The sequence below is a fragment of the Gorilla gorilla genome, chromosome 1 (assembly GCF_029281585.2).
Source record: "Gorilla gorilla gorilla isolate KB3781 chromosome 1, NHGRI_mGorGor1-v2.1_pri, whole genome shotgun sequence".
Lineage (NCBI taxonomy): Eukaryota > Metazoa > Chordata > Mammalia > Primates > Hominidae > Gorilla > Gorilla gorilla.
Window position 1 is genome coordinate 14618218 of NC_073224.2, and position 16105 is coordinate 14634322.

At 39.4% G+C, this 16105-nt stretch overlaps 1 protein-coding gene across 12 annotated transcripts in view; it reads left to right on the forward strand.

Annotated features, from left to right (window-relative positions):
• Positions 1-16105, forward strand: part of RGS7 (regulator of G protein signaling 7) — a 590397-nt gene that overhangs the window by 484516 nt on the left and 89776 nt on the right. For all 12 annotated transcript variants that reach the window (XM_019032166.4, XM_063707301.1, XM_019032153.4 and 9 more), the window contains 3 exons: positions 11888-11952; positions 13151-13227; positions 13335-13416. In XM_019032166.4, coding sequence (XP_018887711.1) covers positions 11888-11952; positions 13151-13227; positions 13335-13416 — 224 coding nt within the window. The remainder of the gene's footprint in view (positions 1-11887; positions 11953-13150; positions 13228-13334; positions 13417-16105) is intronic.

Genomic DNA, 16105 nt, shown 5'->3' on the forward strand with positions numbered 1-16105 from the left:
CAGAGCAAGACTCTCACTCAAAAAAAAAAAAAGATTTTTATAGTCCAGGTATTCAATGTTCATAGTACACCTTTCTTATCCTAGTAAATCTTCTTTTATCAAGGTATATGATCCCATACGGTAGTTAACTCATACTCTTACTTTATGACAACACAGTCTTTATTACTATGTATCAGAAAATTAAATAATTAAAAACAACTTTTATAATATTATTGCTAGTTGTTTTTATTAAGATTCAATTTCCCTTGCACTTAATAAATGTTTCAGTTGCTGTTGAGTCATAAATTTTAAAAATAAAATTCTCCAAATTATTCTTTAACTTTTCATTCTTATAAGTGCATTGCTAATGTCTAAATCTTTAAATTAATGCTAGATTTTAAAGTACTCTACTAACAGTAAATTTAAAATACCTTTATTTGAAGAATTATTTTGAAAACCCTGTTTTTTTTTATTATTATACTTTAAGTTCTAGGGTACATGTGCACAACGTGCAGATTTGTTTCATATGTATACATGTGCCATGTTGGTTTGCTGCACCCATTAACTCGTCATTTACATTAGGTATTTCTCCTAATACTATCCCTCCCCTAGCCCCCCACCCCACGACAGCCCCCCCGCCCGTGTGTGATGTTCCCCTCCCTGTGTCCAAGTGTTCTCATTGTTCAATTCCCACCTATGAGTGAGAACATGCTGTGTTTGGTTTTCTGACCTTGCGATAGTTTGCTCAGAATGATGATTTCCAGCTTCATCCATGTCCCTACAAAGGACATGAACTCATCCTTTTTTATGGTTGCATCATATTCCATGAAAACGCTGTTTTTAAAGAACATAATTATCTTTTTCTTTAGCATGAAAATAAGAATAATTGCAGTGTGTGTTTTTTTAAATCCAAAAATCACTGTGGTTCTAAATATATGTGTATTCAGCATAAATATAATTACAAAATATATTTGAGTCTTGGGGTTGATGTTACAAGTAACAATTGGCTAATACACCATACTTTCCAGAAGTTTACCAAAATTTTTCCCTCCCTCTTTCTGCAAAGAATAAAAAGAAAGCAAAACCTGAGGAAAAGGAATTATTAGCACAGAGTGGAAATTAGAATGGTACCACACACTACTCATTTGAAAAATTAACATTTTTCTGGAATCAATAAAATTGAGCCAAATGGAAGGGACATGGTGGTGTCAGACTTTCTCGAGAAATTAGCATTGGATGGAATTCTGACCAACCCCAGTAGGAATTCCCCATATTGATGCATGAGGGCTGGAAATAAGTGGGTCCTGGGAGGGCAGAAAGGCTTTCCCCATCTTGGAGCAAGGTTTCTTAGGCATGAGCGTGGCACCAGAGGAGAAAGCTTTGTCCGTGACCTCAGTTTATAGAGCAGCACAGGCTCTCCCAGACACTGGGGAGCAAGCTTGAGGGTAGAGGGGAGACACTAGGAGAAGAGCAATGCAGTGGCCTTGAAGGATTGTTGCAGTGGCTGGTCAAGAGCCGTGATGGGAAACCCAAGATTAATAGCATTAGTCTCTATTTCAACTTCACCAGTGTAGCAGCTTCACTTATAAATGAGCAAGCAAACTCCAAAGACCAGAAATAAGAGTAACTTAACACAGGGCCAGGAGCGATGGCCCACGCCTGAATCCCAGCACTGTGGGAGGCCAGAGCGGGAGAACTGCTGGAGCCCGGGACTTCAAGATCAACCTGGGCAATATGGGGAGACCCCATCTCTACAAAAAATTTAAAATTAGCCAGGCTTGGTGGCATGTGCCTGTGAGTCTCAGCTATTCAGGAGGCTGAGGCAGGAGGATTACTTAAGCCCAGGAGGTCAAGGCTACGGTGAACAATGGTTGTACCACTGCACTCCAGTCTGGGTGACAGAGGGAGGCCCTGTCTCAAATAAAATAATAAAATAAGATAGGAAGTGCCCAATTTTGGAGCATCTGAGATTTGATAAAATAATTTCAGCAAATGTAGACTTTTTAAAAAAACCACTGTTCCAAGACAAAATTTTCAGCCTTAATTTTCCAAGACACCAGCTTTCTCTGCATGCCCTGCAGAATCTAAATAATTGTGATAAAAATATTTTCTGAATGGAATGTGAATGCTATAATTATTTTTTAAAACTATGACAGAGTTTATGATAAATTCTAGTAATTAAAAAAGTTGGAAAGACTGGAGGGAGTGAAGATATGCTAATTTCTCCATCATTTATGGAGGGAAGCAATAATAAGCAGTGTTCAATTTCTGAGATTAAAATTCAAGAAATACATATTTAAGCATTTGTACAAAGATATGAGCATGGCCACTAACGGAGTGGTAACAAATTTTGTCACTTTCCAATTATAAAAGTAGGAATGAAAGAAAACTCACTCCATCTAACAAAAGGTAGAAAACAAAAGAAATACCATCAGAGAGAGGGAGAGTGATGAAGACTTGAGAAAAGGAATACAAACAACTTTCAAAAATGAGTGGGGATTTTTAAATTCATCTGTAAAAAGAACAAGTATCTTTAGATTAGATCCTAAATAAAATCTACAAATATCTTTCCAGAGGAAAGAGAAGTAAGACACACTGACTCGTTTAAAATAAATGGTGAGGCAAAGATATACCAGGCAAATACATGTAGAAAATAAAATTTGAACTTGCAATATTGGTCAAGTAAAAAATAATCCAAGGTACAAAGTATTAAATTGAGCCACATTAGTGAAGGGGACAATCGATTCGTGGACATTTTTGAAATTAAAATATGTGATATGAAAACTGTTGGAGATACAAGAAAACAGACACAGAAATCTACTGAAAGGGTTAGACTTTAATGCACCTCTCTCAAGCTGGATTAGCAAAAATTCAAGTCTGGAATGAAGGTAGGAATATTTGTACATTACTGGACAAGTATTATGGGACAATTTTGGCAGTGTCATAAAATTCAAACTGTGCCTATCACCACAACCCTTTGATACCATTTCTAGGAATATATGCTTAGAGAAACTTTCACTGGATTGTTCTTTGTAATAGAAAAAGGAAAAAAAAAAAAGAAAAAAACTTGTTATTTAGTAATAGGGATATGACTAATCAATGTGAGCTACATTCATAGGATAGACTACAGCAGTTAAGGGAAATGAGCTACATCTATTGAAAACAGCCTGGGTAAATCTCAGTAATGTTATTTTAAGTGAAAAAAAGCAGATTGCAGACCATGTACTGTTGATTGTGTGTGTGTGTGTGTGTGTGTGTGTGTGTGTGTGTGTGTGTATACACCAAATCAGTATTCTCTTAAGAATGCTGAATATTTTCTGCATTGTTTAGTAAACTTTTCCACCAAAACCTGGGGAAAAAACATATTTCCTCACATATACCTAACATTAGTTTTTATCTCTAATGTATTAATGGGCCTTAAGTCTGATTTAAAAATGTTAAATACCCAATAGAAAAATCAGCAAATTATAGTTAATTAGTTAATTCACCAAAGCAAAAAAAAAAAAAAAAAAGAAAGAAAAAAGAAAAGAAAGAAAGAAAAGAAAACACAAAACCTCGAATGACCAGTAGGCAAATGTTTTCACTCCCCAACTATGTTTTGAGCATCTACTATGTGCCAGGTACTCTTCTAGCCATGCGGATTGATTGGTGAACAGAATAGGCAAACCTCTGTCCTGGTGGAGGTGACATTCTGGTGGGTCGGTGGAAGGAAGAAGAATAGGGGGAGAAAAACTAAGAAGTTAACTACATAAATGAATGCATAAGTTGTACATTAGGACATGAAAAGTTGTGTGTAGAAAAACTGGGAAAGGGGCTGGGTGGAGAAGGGGGAAGATATTCTGGAGAGAATTCAGTTCAGCTCTGGGGTAGGGCTCTCCAGAGACGGAAAGGAGAGAAGACATAGGGGACATCTGGTGTGAGGCTTGGGCAGGGTGTAAGGTGAATGGGAGATAAATCCAGAGGGTCACTTAATGGGGCAGCAAGGACTGTGGCTTTTCCTAGAGAGAGATGAGATGGGAAGTAGTAGATAAAAGGGAGGGTTTTGAGTACACTGACTATCTGACTTATGTCTTAACAGAATAACTCTGATGGCTTTGCTGAAAATAGACTCTCCAGAGTTGAAAAGCGTCTGAGCTACACTCATGTCTAAATTTTCTGAAATTTGGTTATAAAGATCACAAGTCTTGAAAGGCGCATGGGCCCTGACTCAGCAATAACCCTTTCAGGAAACTGGCAATTTCAAAAACAAATAAAGATGCGTACATAAAGACACATATACATACATGCATGTATGTTCACACAACTGTTAAAATATAATAGCAAAATAATAGCTATCACCCAAATGTCCAATAATAAGAACTCATTAAAATAAATTACATTACATCTCAGCACTGGATTACCATGAAATAATTTTTTAAAAAATAATATAGACCAGCACTTATTGATATGAAAAGTTAGCCACAACAGACTATTAAAGAAGAAAGTTTATAATACAGCATGTGTGGTACAGTTTTGAGCACACTTAAAATAAATATATGCATATAGATTTTGTATATAAATAGATATTCATATGTGTATTAGCAGATGTATATATAAAAGAAAATCAAAACTATATACCAAATAATGACAGAAATGGTATTATAATGATTTTTTACTTTATATATTTTTTCTGTATATATTTTACTTTATATATTTATATAAATACATATATAAATATATAAATACTTTAGACATATATATTTACTGTATATTTTTTACTTTGTATATTTTTCTGGACTTTTACAATGAGGAATTAAGGGTTTTACAAATCAAGTGATTTCAGCTTTTTAGGTAGAACAATTTGTGCACATCATTTTGAATGATCATCTAGTGTCTTGTTGAACAGATATTCATGATTTTCTTGCAATTTCCTTTGTATTTCCGTATTTAATATAGTGGATTCTTAGCCCTCTAGCTTTCCTGTTATTCCCTTGGGTAATACTCCTAGAAAAGCAAGTCCTAGAATTATGGCCATGAATTTTTTGGGGGTTTTTTGGAAACAAAGTTTCATTCAACTGTTGCCCAGGCTGGAGTGCAGTGGCCTGATCTCGGCTCACTGCAACCTCTGCCTCCTGGGTTTAAGCAATTCTCCTGCTTCAGTCTCCCAAGGAGCTGGGATTACAGGTGTGCACCACCAAGCCCATCTAATTTTTTGTATTTTAGTAGAGATTGGGTTTCACCATGTTATCCAGGCTGGTCTTAAACTCCTGAGCTCAAGCAGTCTGCCCGCCTCAGCTCCCAAAATGCTAGGATTACAGGTGTGAGCCACTACACCCAGCCTATGGCCATGAATGTTTTAAGGCTTTATTACTCACTCTCACTTCCTTTCCAAGGAGACTTTTCCCTGTTTATTTGCCCACCGCAGCTCTCTTTCACTCTTCTTTTGCCAGAATGGATTATTCCCCTTTAAACTCTCTGCTGTTTTGCTGAGTGGAAAATGGTTTCTGTAACAGGATGTTAACATGGAAACCCAGCCAAAGTGTTAAGTGGGTCAAGATCAGGTGTAAAGAGGCTGTGTTCCACTGACATACGCATGATCCCAGTAATTGCTTTCTGCTCACATCAAGGGTCTAAGGGCAAGGCATTGTCTTGAAGACCGATTCTATAATCCATAGGATGTTGGGAGCCATTGCTTCCACCAGCCCTGAGTGGATGGAGCCAGGGGTGACTGCCCCTTATCTCACTCCTGATAAGAGACTTCAAGGGGCTGTTGAGAGTGCTTGATGAGAGTCACACACCCCTGGGAACACAATAGGCCACAGACTTGTAGGCCATGGGATTCTGAAGGACAAGAGGCGGGCTGTCTAGCTATGAGTGGAAGAGTTGAAAGGGAGGTGGCTCTGTTCTGCAGCCTTCTATTAAGGCAAAAAATAAAATGTGTGCATGTTTCTCTTAGGCATCATCTAAACCCTGTGTGAGACAGTCCTGTCCTACATGGCAGACTGGAGGGGCAAACAGCATCATAGAGAGAGGCTAAAGGTACCATAAAAATCATAAGGAGCTTTAAACTTTTGCCAAGTCTAGAGAGTGGCAAGCTAGATCACCCTGGTGGTATCAATGAAGCAGGAAGAAGAATAAGCCAATTAAATAATGAGCAAAAAACCTAAATAGACATTTTTCAAAAGAAGACCTACAAATGGCCAACAGGTATGTGAAAAGGTGGTCCCCGTCACTAATCATCAGGGAAATGCAAATCAGAACCACAGTGAGTTATTGCCTCACACTTGTAAGAATGGCTTTGATCGAAAAGATGAAAGGTAACAAGCGTTGGGGAGAATGTGGAGAAAAGAGAACCCTGATACACTGTTGCTGGTGGGAATGTAAATTAGTACGGCCATTATGGAAAACTGTACAGAAGTTCCTCAAATAATGAACCTAGAACTACCATAGGATCCAGCAATTCCAATTCTGGGGATCTACCCAAAGAAAATAAAATCAGTATTTTGAAGTGATACCTGAACTTCCATGTTCATTACAACATTATTCCCAATAGCCAAGATACAGAATCAACCTAAGTGTCCAGCAACAGGCGAATGGGTAAAGAAAATGTGGGATAGATACACAATGAAATACTATTCAGCCTTTAAAAATACAAAAAATCCTGTATTTGCAGCAACATGATGCGCCTGGAGGACATTATGTTAAGGGAAATAAGTCAGGCACTGAAACACAAATACTGCGTGATGTCACTCGTGTGAAATCTGAAAAAAGTTTATCTCATAGAAGCAGAAAGTAGAATGGTGATTACCAGGGGCTGGGGGCAGTGGGGGCAGATATTGGTTAAAGAGCACAAAGTTTCAGTTAGAGGACTAAGTTCTGGAAGACTGTTGTATAGCGGGATGATGATAGTTACCATTAATACTTGAAAACTGCCAACAGAGTAGTTTTTTGTTTTTTGTTTTTTGTTTTGAGATGGAGTTTGGCTCTTGTCACCCAGGCTGGAGTGCAATGGTGGGATCTCAGCTCACTGCAACCCCTGCCTCCCAGGTTCAAGCAATTCTCCTGCCTCAGCCTCCCGAGTAACTGAGATTACAGGCACCCGCCACAACACCCAGCTAAATTTTGGTATTTTTAGTAGAGATAGGGTTTCGCCATATTGGCCAGGCTGGTCTCGAGCTCCTGAGCTCAAGTCATCTGCCCACCTCAGCCTCCCAAACTGCTGGGATTACAGGCATGAGCCACTGCGCCCGGCCGAGAGTAAATTTTCAAAGTTCTCATCACAAAAAGTGGTAAGAATGTGAAGTGACGGAAATGTTAATTAGCTTGATTTAGTCATAGCAAAGTGTATAACCTATATTAAAACATCACGTAGCACAATATAAATATATGCAATTTTTCATTTATCAACTAAAATATTTAAAAAATTTTTAATGTTAAAACAATAAAGGAAAGCTCCTGTGAAGCACATATTTATTTTTGTTACATACCAGATTTAATTTTTTATCTCAGCAATAAAATTCAAAATCTCCATCAAATATAATAAAGTTCTATTCCAATGAAAAATGTAATAAAAATGTCAGTCTTCCCCTTTCCTCTCCTACACTCCAGCCCCAGGAGGATCAGAGGCCTCAGTTCATGGTTCTTGGTGAGAGTCACGAAAGGGAGTTGGGGAGGGGAGAAAGAAGCCACTCACACTTCTTCTCACCCACAATTTGCATGATTATTTGATCATTACTTGAGATGAACATTCTCATTAATAACTTGGTACCCTTTTGTTTTGTTTTGTTTTGTTTTGTTTTGTTTTGTTTATAAACAGCAAACGTTTATTTCTCACAATGCTGGAGGTTGAGAAGTCCAGGATTAAAGTGCCAACTGATTTGATGTCTGGGGAGGGCCCACTTTCTGGTTCATAGTCGGCACTGTCTTGCTGTGTCCCCACATGGTAGAAGGGTGAACCAGCCCCTTCGAGTCTATTAATAAAAGCACTAATCTCATTAAGGAAGGTTCCATCCTCATGACCCAATCACCTCTCAAATAACTTGGGACTCTTTGAATTACTCAAGCATGAGAAGGAAGATTGTACAAACTGCCTGACTGTTTAAAATTCAGGAACAAGAGAAGAATTAGCCATAAACTAAACATTAAAAGAGAGAGAGAAAAAAAAAAGAATAGCATGACAATGTAAGTTAATTTGCATTACCTGGGTTGTAAGCTGGGTAATTTTAAAATATTTATTGGACTTTTGTAGTTCTAGTCTTGGTGAATGATATATTCCTACTCTTTCCACATTTTGATACTGGGGTCTTAGTGATTTTCTCGCTGACCTGTGTGATGTGCTTTCATACCTTTGTCATGGGCATCAGTGTTGTCTGAGAGACTGCTCCAGCTTCTCTAGAGCTTTATAAATTAAAGGGGAAGACCTGACGTCAGCACTCACTTTCTGTTCCGTTTCTACTCAAAGATGGGATCCAGAAACTTTGACTTTTCCATCTAAGTTCTAAGTTGCATTTGGGCCAAAATCAATGCCTTATCTATGCAGCTTTTTTAGCCAGAGTAGCACTTCAGGCCTGCCCAAACTTTCTCCCACTTAGTGGCATAGCCTCCTGTTAAATTACTTGTTTGACCTCCCAAGTCTTCCAAATTGTCTCCTGATGATCTCCCAGAAAACTACTGCAGGGAGATATATTTAAACTTGGTATTGAAATTACATCTTTAATAATAGAAAATATTTTAAATAGAACCCCAAAAATGGCATCATTATTTGATATTTTCAATATTTCATCACAGCAGGAAATATTCAGGGTTATGTTATAAAAGATTCACTCTTTTGGATCTGGGCCTAGGTCTATACCTAGCACCATGTAGAGCATGTTCAGTGCCAAAATAATTAGGATTGGCACAAAAGCACCTTGCCTTAGCTGAAGTTTTTTTTTTGTTTGTTTTTGTTTTTGTTTTGTTTTAGACGGAGTCTTGCTCTGTCACCCAGGCTGGAATGCAGTGGCATGATCTTGGCTCACTGCAACCTCTGTCTCCCGGGTTCATGTGATTCTCCTGACTCAGCTTCCCCAGTAGCTGGGACTACAGGCACCTGCCCCATGCTTGGCTAATTTTTTTTGTATTTTTAGTAGAGACGAGGTTTCAGCATCTTGGCCACACTGGTCTTGAACTCCTGACCTCGTGATCCACCCATCTCGGCCTCCCAACCTGCTGGGATTACAGGCATGAGCCAATGTGCCCGGCCTGAGCTGTAGTTTTGACTATGCATAAGTGCATTCATTTTGTCAGTCTTCAATGAACTGGGAAATTTCCTGAATTGGAATCATCTTTGATCTACTTGGACCTTCTGCCTCATCCACATCTTGACCAATGCTGATACTCTCTACTAATAAAGAATAAAAAGTATTATCTGTACCTGTCAACATACAGCAACTGTGTCTGGACTCGACTGATGAGGTCTGGGCCTATCCAGTCAAGAACATATTTGCTGTACCTTCAACAGTTACCAGATTATTCTGTACACTGCTAACTCAGACTTGTACCTTTTGCCTCTTTCTTTCTTATTTTATTTTATTTTTTTAAGAGACAGAGTCTTGCTCTGTTGCCCAGTCTGGAGTGCAGTGGTGCAATCATAGCTCACTGCAGCCTCAAACTACTGGTCTCAAATGATCCTCCTTCCTCAGCCTCCCAAGTGTAGCTAAGACCACAGAAATAAGCCACCATGCCCTGCTTCCTGTCTTTCTTTATACCAAAGAATCAAGTAGACATTTAGGGAGATTTTATCACTTAAGTTGATTTGACCTCGAAATAGCTCCTTCTGAAGATATCCTATTCATTCATTTATTAATTCACTCATTCAACAAATATTTGTGATACCAATATTTTATGCCTGGCACTGTCTACCCACACTTTCATTTTGTTCCCTAGAGAATTAAGGAAAAATCACATCATAGGACACCTGTATTACAAGATACATAATGTCTTTGTGAGCAGTCATGTAAAAAATAAAATCATCCCACTCTTGCTTTAATGCATTAGGGTACCTAATGGTGAGAAACATTTCCCCAAAGGGAGCTGATTTTGCAAATAATAAAGATTAGATGGGCAGAACCAATAAAGCAAGGAGAAGCTGATGCAGGAGGACACAGGAGGTGTGACTGATGGAGGGCATAGCTGGGGCTTGAAATTTCATTAGAGGTAATTCCACAGGAAAGCTGAAATTATTCAATTAGATATTTAAGAAGATTTGATCTTTCTCTCATGAAGAGACACCCTCAGGGGTATTTCACTTATGCTTCAATTTCTTTTACAACTGCTTAGAACATTTTAGATATTTTATTCAAGTCACAGTGGCGTCTATAGTAAGAAATCCTTCGGGAGTGAGCATCAGTTATGATGAATTAGGAAATGAACACATCATGTCACTTTTGTTTATGAAGTCTGACTTTTAAAAATTACTAATATTAGTAGAACAATAAAATTATTATGGTAGATTGTACAAAGATGTGTTCTAATACTATATACTGGGTTCTTAGCATTTGTAGGAATATCAGCATCATTCTGTGGTTGGCTGTCTCCTTTGTCTTGACTTTCGTACAGGAAACCTTACAGAAATTGAGTAAATAGTATTCCTGTTTGCACCGGTCTCAAATTTTCTGTGTAGTGTGTTTCCTTAATGATACCAGCTGGACGTCGTTATCCAAAACTAGGGGTGGTACAGTGTAGTGCAAAGGTGATATTTCCAAGGCAATCTCACAGAGGTAGACTTACAATAAGTAATATTTGACAGTCCTCATCCAATGCATTTACTCAGCATCTAGAATAGATACAATGTATCTTGAGTTTCATGAGACTAAAATATCATGCATATTTAGTGAAAAACAATGACAAAAATTTTCTGGCAATTGGGACTCTACCAGAGGGCTGTGAATGCCTTGAGTTTGTCATGAGAGTCACTAGAATACCCTGAAATAATTGAAGAAATTTGCTCAATTGCAACACTGCTGTCACCACCTTCTCCTATAAATCTGCTGCCCAGATGGACTTTCCATGGTAGCCCAGGCCATCGACTCCTCAGGAAAATGGAAATACTGTGGAAGGTAGGTAAGATGTGATACCCTTCTCCTAGTGACAAAACAATGGAAGATTGGCTCTTGTGAAATGAAGCCAACAAGATGCCAAGAAGTCTTCAGTGTACATGAACAGATTGTTTCAGTTGACAGTAGAATCTGGACATCGTTGAATGTGCCACTAATTCATAATTTCCTTTTCACAAAATGATTTTATTTGGATATATAGATTTTTAAGTTCATTTGGTGACCCTTTTAGAAGGTTTTATTTTCTCCTCTTATTTGTTGAAGATGCTAAAAACTGTGATGATCAGATGACCATTTAATAAAAATTTTTAAATGATTATGTCTCATGCCTATAATCTCAGCACTTTGAGAGACCGAGGTGGAAGGATCACTTGAGCCCAGGAGTTCAAGACCAGCCTGGGCAACAAAGCGAGAAGCTGCTCTACAAATAATAATAATAATGATAAAATTAGCTAGGCTTGGTGGCTCATGCCTATAGTCCCAGCTACTCGGGAGGCTGAGGCGAAAGGATCAATTGAGCCTTAGGAGTGTGTGGCTGCAGTGAACAAGGATCTTACCACTACACTTGCTTCAGCCAGGGTGACAGAGTAATACCATCTCTGAAAAAAAAAAGTTACCAAGTTTCTTAGCATATTTATTTTATTAGGATATCATAAATACTATGATGCTTGAATTTCAGTAATAATGTTGTTACATAATTATTTTTTGTCTAAGAAAATGATCAAAAATTACAACTTGGGAAAAAAGTGCAACGCCCTTGATTTGTAATGTTGTACTTTTACTTATAGTGCCATGGTGTTGATAAGCAGGCAAGAAATGATTGATTTTTTTTTCAGCCGTTTACCTCTGCAAGAGAACAATGCAAAACAAGGCACGACTGGAGCTCGCAGACTATGAGGCTGTAAGTACCAAGGACCTTCTGGCAAAGATAGTCATAGAATGCACAGCAGTAAGGCCCACAGTCTTTTCTGGGCAGGATGTTAACTCTTCATTCATGGATCTTTTTCTTTTTTTGAGATGGAGTTTCACTCTTGTCACCCAGGCTAGAGTGCAGTGGCACGATCTTGGCTCACTGCAACCTCTGCCTCCCAGGTTCAAGTGATTCTCCTGCTTCAGCCTCTGGAGTAGCTGGGATTACAGGCGTGCACCACCACGCCCAGCTAATTTTTGTATTTTTAGTAGAGACTGGGTTTCATCATGTTGGCCAGGCTGGTCTTGAACTCCTGACCTCAGGTGATCTACCCGCCTCAGCCTCCTAAAGTGTTGGGATTACAGGCACGAGCCACCACGCCCAGCCTCATTCGTGGATCTGAAGGGTCAGATTTCTAGGGATCTGGCATCACAGTGGGTGCATGAATCCCTGTTTGCTTACTTCCTCTCTTCATTCACATTGCATATGGCAAAACTCTAAATACATAAACTCAAAGTATAAAAGGGAAGCATATCTTATTTTCTAAAATCGACTTAACTGTCGAAATGTCAGATACATCCTACATAGTGAAGATATCCAAACTCTGAGGATTAAAGACCATTTACCCTGGGAAAGAGTGGGTTTTGCCAAAATTGTATCTGCTGACGGTGATCATCAGCAGATAAAAGTCATCTGCTGTCATTTGTGCAGATGGTTGCTATGTTAGATTTTCTGAATTCAAAGCACTGTGTAGGAATAGGTTGTGGGCCGCCAGGGTGTGCCATGTATTGTCAGGAACTGAATAGGCTGATTGCATGCGTAGTAGGAATGTACTGATGTTCTGTTCCTCTATAAAGTGGGTACCGAAAAATCCAGTGGGTTCATCTGAGCACCTCCTTATGTACTAGGTAAATTTTAGTATTTTGCAGATACATATTGGGTTTGTAGTCCTGTTCTCCAAAGTCAGTAATTCAAAAAATCGATATTTGTAACAGGTTTTTCTGCTTTCTTTAAGACTGCCAATATGAAGATGAGCTGAATTCAGGGAGCATGACTTATCATTGAGAACCACAGTACACTTAGGGCTTTAGAAACTATTTGTTTCCTTGACAAATACAAGTGGTAACTAAGCTAGAAGAGAGCAGTGACAATGAACACCGAATGTCTTCACCTGGGGTATGTTTTTCAGGAAAGCCTGGCCAGGCTGCAGAGAGCGTTTGCCCGGAAGTGGGAGTTCATTTTCATGCAAGCAGAAGCACAAGCAAAGTGAGTCCTTGTGAGTCGTTTGGAAGATTTGTTCCAGTTGTGGCCTTTTTGTCCAGAGAGGCACTACAATTAATACTAAATGTTATCTATTGTTACTGTGTTGACAGAGTGGACAAGAAGAGAGACAAGATTGAAAGGAAGATCCTTGACAGCCAAGAGAGAGCGTTCTGGGACGTGCACAGGCCCGTGGTAAGCAAGCATCGCACTCTCGTCTTGAATCCATCTTCTCCGTCTGTGGGAAGTGAGGGGTGCCCTGCCAAAATAAGGGAAAGACCGTAGTGACCCCATGCACGCTCCATGGTATCTTGGTGAATTCATTAAGAAAAGATCACCACTTTTGTGTAGGATGACTAGACCTCAATAGCATCATATTTGATTTATAAAACCATGCATTTTCCCACCATGATATCGCTTGCTTGCTCTCTTGCTATTTGAAGGTATCTGATGCTTCTGTATACATTTGAAAGAAAAACTACTGCAACAAAACAGTTTTTCATGTTTTATTGTTTACATTTTTCTGGCTTTATAGTACAAGTGTTATTCCTGCCCTGGTTTTCCTTCCCTCCCTTCGTTCCTTCGTTCCTTCCTTCCTTCGTCCTTCCCTCCCTCCCTTTCTCTTTCTTTCTTTTCTCTTCCTTTCTTTCTTTTCTTTCTTTTCTTTTCTTTTCTTTCTCTCTCTCTCTTTTTTTATGGGATCTGGCTCTGTGGCCCAGGCTGGAGTGCAGTGGCATGATCTTGGCTCACTGTAACCTCTGCCTCCCAGTTCAAGCCGTCCTCCCACCTCAGCCTCCCAAGTATCTGGGACAACAGGCATGTGACAACAAGCCTGGCTAATTTTTTGTATTTTTTTGATAGAGATGGAGTTTTACCATGGTGCCCAGGCTGGTCTTGAACTCCGGAGCTCAAGCAATCTGCCTGCCTCAGCCTCCCAAAGTTCTGGGATTACAGGCATGAGCCACCGTGCCCAGCCTGATTTTCTTTCTTAAAACCTATTAGTAGCCTGCTTTGGTTGTTGACTTTCATAGACTTACATTTCCTGTGGCTCAAATTCAAATCAGCTCACACTTTTAATGACATAACATTGGATCTCTAATAACTTAGCTGGCATTCTTCCTTATTAATGTTAAACTACGTGCCTCAGAGTAATATTAATGAATATCCTTTTAATACCAGAAAACTTTATGGATGAAATTAAACAGTGGTTACCAGCAACTATAAGACAACCTCGTATATTTCCTTCTATTTTGATGCTGTATCATTTTCTTCTGTAGATTTATTTAAATACAGACAAGGCAGTAGAGAATAATATTTATATAAGTATTATTAGAATAAATAATAGGTTCATAGCATGAAAGACAAATCAAGATTGATAAGAATACCTTACAATTTTCTCTCAACTACCTTCAGAGTCAGACCAAAATAGAAAGTCTCCAAAGGTTTGTTTATATATGTACATATTTCAGCTTCAGATAGCAATGCAATTGTTAAATGCTATATTGAATTTGTTCTCTCTTTTGAATTCTGGAAAGATTCAAAGAGAATCAACTGAAAATTAACTGGCTTTGCTACTGAAAATTCAGTGTGAGTTTTATTGTTCATGAAGAGAAAGGATTATGAGGTCAGGTGCATAGCTATTGCAAGGACATTAAGTAGGATTTTTATTTTTTTGTTTGTTTTAAGCAACCTCTAGAAACCAGTCAATGTGTTATGTTCCTGTGCTTATCCACTTTGTCCCCTGGACATCTGGTGGCTCATCTGTAGCCTCGTTTAGCTTCAATGGCCTGGATCCTCCTGGCAACCCAAAAGGACTCACACCATGCCAGCTCCCCTGCACTGCCCACGTCTATTTCATGCTCTGAGACTCTCATGCTCACAGAGATGACACATGATCCCACCTCAAACACTCCCCTGCTCCATTGCCTCAGCCCTTTGTGTGCCTCTGTTGGAGGCAGAATCTGATCACAGTTGTCTTTCCCTCTATCCAGTGCAAGTCGGGCGCTAGTCTTTCGTGTCTCCCACCAGCAAGGAGCACATATGAGTGTTATCCAAGAGGCCTCCACCACATCCTTCACTAGGCTTCCAACTAGAAAGTCATCCCAAGGAGGATCTGGAGGCAGAAACCACCCAGAAGCCACTGGCTCCATCTCCCTTGTTGAACTTTTTTTTTTTTTTTTTTTTGAGACCGGAGTCTCGCTCTGTCGCCCAGGCTGGAGTGCAGTGGCTCAATCTCGGCTCACTGCAAGCTCCGCCTCCCGGGTTCACGCCATTCTCCTGCCTCAGCCTCCCGAGTAGCTGAGACTACAGGTGCCCACCACCATGCCCGGCTAATTTTTTGTATTTTTAGTAGAGACGGGGTTTCACCGTGTTAGCAAGGATGATCTCGATCTCCTGACCTCGTGATCCACGAGCCTCAGCCTCCCAAAGTGCTGCGATTACAGGCGTGAGCCACCGCGCCCGGCCGTCATCGCTTATTTTCTAGAGGAAAATAGAGCTTCGGGTTGTCATGAGCCTCTGAGAATGGCGTTCGCCTAAAACCAATCCTACCTTCAACCATTTCTTTTTCTTACATTATAACTTCCTGTATTACTTTAGAGGTAATCCCTCTTGGCATTTTTAAATTTTAAACATTTTGAAGTGATCTCAGGCACTTGCGAAATGCTGACACTCATCCAAAGGCTGTGTCTGCCATACAGGTACTGGTGTTTATCTTGTTTTTAGCCTTTTGGGTCCTTACTGTGAGTTAATAGACAAAGATGATGATGACAGGGACATTAACAGAAAGGTTCTCCTAAGAGAGCTCCTATGTTATTTTCTCAGCCAAACAGATAAGCTCTATCTCTATTTGCTGGCTGTAATGTTAGCTAAGCAATGACAAGAA